Source organism: Hyla sarda, chromosome 7 (assembly GCF_029499605.1).
Source record: "Hyla sarda isolate aHylSar1 chromosome 7, aHylSar1.hap1, whole genome shotgun sequence".
NCBI classification, from domain to species: Eukaryota; Metazoa; Chordata; class Amphibia; order Anura; family Hylidae; genus Hyla; species Hyla sarda.
The window spans coordinates 56,541,046-56,548,365 of record NC_079195.1 but is presented as its reverse complement, the minus strand read 5'-3'; the positions used below and the strand labels follow the sequence as shown (position 1 = coordinate 56,548,365).

The 7,320-nt window shown below is 39.9% G+C and overlaps 1 protein-coding gene across 1 annotated transcript; it reads right to left on the bottom strand.

The window, feature by feature from the left end:
* Nucleotides 1-2,992: 2,992 nt before the first annotated feature.
* Nucleotides 2,993-6,471, bottom strand: LOC130281661 (protein spinster homolog 1-like). Its single transcript, XM_056529118.1, has 2 exons — nucleotides 6,334-6,471; nucleotides 2,993-4,576 (listed from the first exon to the last, which is right to left on the bottom strand). The coding sequence occupies exon 2, from the start codon at nucleotides 4,549-4,551 to the stop codon at nucleotides 3,037-3,039; it is 1,515 nt and encodes a 504-aa protein (XP_056385093.1). The 5' UTR covers nucleotides 4,552-4,576; nucleotides 6,334-6,471; the 3' UTR covers nucleotides 2,993-3,036.
* Between the last annotated feature and the right edge of the window lie 849 nt (nucleotides 6,472-7,320).

Here is a 7,320-nt window from a genome sequence, read left to right as displayed (position 1 = left end):
AAACTGCACTTTAGTGAAAAATTTTTCTTTTCATTTACACATCCGAATTTAACGAAAAGTCGTCAAACACCTGTGGGGTGTTAAGGCTCACCGGACCCCTTGTTAAGTGCCTTGAGGGGTGTAGTTTCTAAAATAGTATGCCATGGCATTTTTTTTTTGCTGTTCTGGCACCATAGGGGCTTCCTAAATGTGACATGCCCCCCAAAAACATTTCAGCAAAATTCACTCTCCAAAATCCCGTTGTCGCTCCTTCCCTTCTGAGCCCTCTACTGCGCCCGCCGAACACTTGACATACACATATGAGGTATTTCCTTACTTGAGAGAAATTGGGTTACAAATTTTGGGAGGCTTTTTCTCCTATTACCCATTGTAAAGTTTCAAAAACTGGGTCTACAAGAACATGCGAGTGTAAAAAATGAAGATTTTGAATTTTCACCTTCACATTGCTGCTATTCCTGTGAAACACCTAAAGGGTTAACAAACTTTTTGAATGTCATTTTGAATACTTTGAGGGGTGCAGTTTTTATAATGGGGTCATTTATGGGGTATTTCTAATATGAAGGCCCTTCAAATCCACTTCAAAACTGAACTGGTCCCTTAAAAATTCAGATTTTGGAAATTTTGTGAAAAATTGGAAAATTGCTTCTGAACTTTGAAGCCCTCTGATGTCTTCCAAAAGTAAAAACATGTAAACTTTATGATGGAAACATAAAGTAGACATATTGTATTTGTGAAACAGTATATAATTTATTTGGAATGTCTGGTTTTTCTTACAAGCAGAGAGCTACAAAGTTAGAAAAATGCAAAACTTTCAATTTTTTCATCAAATTTTGGAATTTTTCACCAAGAAATGATGCAAGTATTGACAAAAATTTACCACTAACATAAAGTAGAATATGTCACGAAAAAACAATCTCGGAATCAGAATGAAAATGAAAAGCATCCCAGAGTTATTAATGCTTAAAGTGACAGTGGTATAATGGGCTCCGTCCCCAAGGAGTTATGCAAATTTCTCCCCATTTCATATCCAATTCCCTCCATTTTATGTTTAGTCAGTGAACATGAAATTGGGGGGAGATGGCTATATAAAATAGGGGGATTGGACATTAAATAGGGGGAACTTCACCATTTGTTTATAATATCGAAATCACAATATTTACCTCCATTAACACAATTACACATATCTTGCAGCCCTAATACACACACAAACACACAAACACATACACACATATACACACAAACACATACACACATATACACACAAACACATACACACATATACACACAAACACATACACACATATACACACAAACACATACACACATATACACACAAACACATACACACATATACATACACACGCACATATACACAAACACATAGACACATATACACACAAACGCATACACACATATACACACAAAAACATACATACATATACACACAAACACATACACACATATACACACAAACACATACACACATGTACATGTACATACACAAAACACATACACACATATACACACAAACACATACACACATATACACACAAACACATACACACATATACACACAAACACATACACACATATACACACAAACACATACACACATATACACACAAACACATACACACATATACATACACACGCACATATACATAAACACATAGACACATATACACACAAACACATACACACATATACACACCAAAACATACATACATATACACACAAACACATACACACATATACACACAAACACATACACACATGTACACACAAACACATACACACATATACACACAAACACATACACACATATACACACAAACACATACACACATATACACACAAACACATACACACATATACACACAAACACATACAGACATATGCATACACACGCACATATACACAAACACATAGACACATATACACACAAAAACATACATACATATACACACAAACACATACACACATATACACACAAACACATACACACATGTACATACACAAAACACATACACACATATACACACAAACACACAAACATATACACACAAACACATACACACATATACACAAAAACACATACACACATATACATACACACGCACTTATACACAAACACATAGACACATATACACACAAACACATACACACATATACACACAAAAACATACATACATATACACACAAACACATACACACATATACACACAAACACATACACACATGTACACACAAACACATACACACATGTACATACACAAAACACATACACACATATACACACAAACATATACACACATATACACACAAACACATACACACATATACACACAAACACATACACACATATACACACAAACACATACACACATATACACACAAACACATACACACATATACACACAAACACATACACACATATACACACAAAATCATACACACATATACACACAAACACATACACACATATACACACAAACACATACACACATGTACACACAAACACATACACACATGTACACACAAACACATACACACATATACACACAAACACATACACACATATACACACAAACACATACACACATACACACACAAACACATACACACATATACACACAAACACATACACACACATACATACACACGCACATATACACAAACACATACATACATGTACACACAAACACATACACACATATACACACAAAAATATACACACATATACACACAAACACATATACATAGACATATATACACACAAACACATACACACATATACACACATACACAAGCACATATACATACACATACACACTCATATATATCCCTCTTGTTATTAATAGTCTTTTTAAGGTCTTGGGAGGAGATTTACATTGTTCTATTTGGGGTTTGGACACAGTTGGATAGGTAGAGAATATTTCTAAGGGGTAAAGTGGAACATAGAACAAATGCAGCTATTTTTTTTCTTATTTTTTTTTTAATGAAGTAAACGGGATAAAGGTTAGCAATGACTTTTCCTCAGTCTGAAGCGCGGTCCTCATCGGCAGGAAGCAGTGAGGAGGAGGAGGATGACGGAGGTTCTGATTCCATCTCTGCTTCTTTTTCGTCCCTCTCTATATATAGGGCCGTGGCCATGAAGAAGGCCCCTCCGATGACTGCCATTATGGTGCAGGTCATGAGGGCATACTCCAGGCTGCGGTATTTCAGAAGAGGGGATTTGGCATATCCTCGTTCGTAGGTGTCAGATATCAGGCCGATGAGGTACGGGCTGCCGGCGTCACCTAGGAGGTGATAGATTGTCATCTGCACGGCCAGGGCTGAAGATCTCCTCCACGGAGTTACTACTTTTAGTATAATGTCAGATATGAGGGTGAAATTTACTGACAGAAGCGTCTCTCCGATGAAGATGAAGATGTTGGTGGCAACAAGGCTGATGTTGCCAAAAGTCAATGCCAACAGAAGAAAAGGGGCAGAGAGCATCATCGCGCAGCCACACACAAGCGGGTCCGCCCGTGGGTTGGATTTGCGATATCTTTTACTTATCTCCGTCCCTGCTAAAACTCCCAGAATGCCAGAGATGACAGTAACCACACCAAATATTAGGATGTCGTGATAGTCACACGGTTCAGCACGGCAAGGGTCCTTCTCTTGTAGGAGTGTTCGTGCGTGGGTCAGGTATGACGGACCCCATACACCTATGGCTCCCACTATGAAGGATACAGCCGTCGATCCCATGGTGGTTAACATGAAGCTTCGATTTTTAAATAGTTTTTTCAGATCTGTCGCCCATTTGGCAAACTTCTGGGAATTGTTGTTCTTCTTCCCGTTTGTAGTCATTCTTGGAAGCTCCTTTGTGACCAAAATCATCAAAGCCACAGCTATGAGGCCCAGGCCAGGGGTGACCCGAAACGCCCAGTGCCAATCACCCCTTGCTGCTTCAGTCACTTTGGGCCCGATGATGTATCCTAGTCCGCAGCCTACAGGTATGACGGAGTAAAACACGTTCAGCATGCGGGTCCGCTGGTCACTTGTAAAAAGGTCTGCAATGATGGAGGGGGCGATGGTGCAGAAAGTCGCCTCTCCGGCTCCAACCAGCCCACTCGTCAGCAGGAAGAGCAGGAAGTACCCGTCAGGGATGAATGACAGGGTAAGTGTCATGCTCAGCCAAACGATGACTCCTGCGCAAACAGTATATTTCTTATTACAGTGGTCGCCCAAATATCCGGCAATTGGTGCGACCAGCACGTAGCTTCCAATGAACAATGTATTCAATAAGCCGGACAGACTAGCATTGGTGTCATATGCTTTCTGTATATAAGGCAGCACCCCCGCCACGCTGGAGCGATTTGCATAGATGAGCAAATTAACAAAGGCGAGGATCACTACGGTGATGATGGAACGTGCGGTGGACATCACGCTTAGAGATGGCAGGTTCTGCCTCTCAGGGATATCGCCCTTTTCTACATCCATATCACTATGGTCCTCCATTGCTTCTTCCTCCTCCTTCAGCAATGGGTCTTGTGGAGAGGCCATGGTCACAGGTCAGAGCCTGAAAACACTAGAGAGAGAGATAAGTGAAGACATTAGACAACATGTCATCATTCCTGTCATTATACAATAGATCCTTCATACAGAGCAGAAATGTCCAGCACAGAACCACAAGATAACACTAAGACCATCGCAGCCTCAGAAGAAGACGCTTCTCTATAAGTGTTTTATATGGAGACGTCTTCCCTGAGGTTACCAATGTCTGATAACCCTGAACCTGTCCGGTCCTAGTAATATCTGATAACCCTGAACCTGTCCGGTCCTAGTAATATCTGATAACCCTGAACCTGTCCGGTCCTAGTAATATCTGATAACCCTGAACCTGTCCGGTCCTAGTAATATCTGATAACCCTGCACCTGTCCGGTCCTAGTAATATCTGATAACCCTGAACCTGTCCGGTCCTAGTAATATCTGATAACCCTGAACCTGTCCGGTCCTAGTAATATCTGATAACCCTGAACCTGTCCGGTCCTAGTAATATCTGAAAACCCTGAACCTGTCCAGTCCTAGTAGTATCTGATAACCCTGAACCTGTCCGGTCCTAGTAATATCTGATAACACTGAACCTGTCCGATCCTAGTAATATCTGATAACCCTAAACCTGTCCGGTCCTAGTAATATCTGATAACCCTGAACCTGTCCGGTCCTAGTAATATCTGATAACCCTAAACCTCTCCGGTTCTAGTAATATCTGACAACCCTGAACCTGTCCGGTCCCAGTAATATCTGATAACCCTGAACCTGTCCGATCCTAGTAATATCTGATAACCCTCAACCTGTCCGGTCCTAGTAATATCTGATAACCCAGAACCTGTCTGGTCCTAGTAATATCTGATAACCCTGAACCTGTCCGGTCCTAGTAATATCTGATAACCCTGAACCTGTCCGGTCCTAGTAATATCTGATAACCCTGAACCTGTCCGGTCCTAGTAATATCTGATAACCCTGAACCTGTCCGGTCCTAGTAATATCTGATAACCCTGAACCTGTCCGGTCCTAGTAATATCTGATAACCCTGAACCTGTCCAGTCCTAGTAATATCTGACAACCCTGCACCTGTCCGGTCCTAGTAATATCTGATAACCCAGAACCTGTTCAGTCCTAGTAATATCTGATAACCCTGAACCTGTCCGGTCCTAGTAATATCTGACAAGCCTGAATCTGTCCTAGTAATGGCGGATTATAAGGGCTTGGCTGTATGGTCACTGGGCCATGTGAACTTCATACTGTAGATACAATTGGGCTATCCCGCTATTTACATTTACTAATAATGAACCTACCCCACCTCATTGGGATCTATCTGTACCCTATATGACTTTCTGCCACTAGTTGATTTGAAAAATGTTTTCCCTTTCAGAGTACCCGGAGTATTTCTATTGTTAGTACACACAGAATTCTATTATATACTATTATATTTCTGCCCTAATCTTTCTGTCATTCTTTTACTACAATACCAAATCTTTCTCATAGACTTATATATTTTAGAACTTCATTAATTAGGACTCTTTTTCTTGGGGGCTTTTTTGGGCATAATTGCATTTTAGCAGTTTTGCAAGAAAAAGCTCTGGTCATGATACTATCTGTGCGTTTTATTATGTTTAATGCCTAAGCCAAGTATTGTCACAATGCTATGAGGAATATAACTTTTGTTATTTCTTTTGGAAATTAATTTCTTGTTTTTTATGCAAAAAAAAACCAACAACAAAAAAAACCCCTGACAAACAAAATGCCCTGTGTATGTATGAATAGAAGAGGCTGAGACTTACCTTGTGGTTCTCTCTTCAGACAAGGAACGGTCAAAATCTCGAATTCTCTATCGCAAATAGAAACTCTCTAAGAAACACTTTGCACCACAGGTTGTGAATGCAAAACACACTGAAGAGACTGCAGCCGGCACGCACCTCCTTGTACAGCTTACGGTGACATCATCACAAGCATGTGTGACATCACAGGGTTCTAAACCATCTTCAGGTATGTGTATATCTGTATAGTAAATGTGAGGAGCCGTATTAGTCCAGTGATGCAGATTGTAATACCTTTTTTATTGAACTAACAGAATTTTGTAGAGACAAACTTTCGGGATTTCTCCCTGATAATTTATCAAGTCCTTTGATCATTAGTCCTTGTCTATTGGACTTGATAAAGGGAGGAATCCCGAAAGCTTCTCTACAAAATTCTGTTAGTCCAATAAAAAAGGTATTACAAGAGACTGCAACATTTTTTTGATTTGAGTATATATATATATATATATATATATATATATATATATATATTTCCAAGGAAAATGCTGTGGCACTCAAGGTATGGTGAAAAAATGAAAACTATATATTCATCCCAAATGTGCAAAGAGCGACATTTCGATGGTCTCACACCATCATTATCAAGCCACTTGATAATGATGGTGTGAGACCATCGAAACGTCGCTCTTTGCACATTTGGGATGAATAAATAGTTTTCATTTTTTCACCATACCTTGAGTACCACAGCATTTTCCTTGGAACTACGTAAGCAGGATCCTGGACCCGGATCCTAGCTGGAGGCACCTACTCACGCTTTAGGAGTGCTGCTTTCTTCTTTGACATATATATATACATACACCTAGAAATACATCAAGTACATAAACACATCTTTTAGAAAAATGTCTCTCCAGGCCTGCCATGTATATCCCCGTACTTCACAGTGTCTTCTTCGTTTATGTATTTTAATCTTTTGACCTTTTAACCCCACTAGGACCAAGGGCATCCTGGGACTTA

Excerpts from the sequence above, each read along its gene's own strand:
- LOC130281661 (XM_056529118.1), bottom strand. The coding sequence starts at position 4,551 with ATGGCCTCTCCACAAGACCCATTGCTGAAGGAGGAGGAAGAAGCAATG.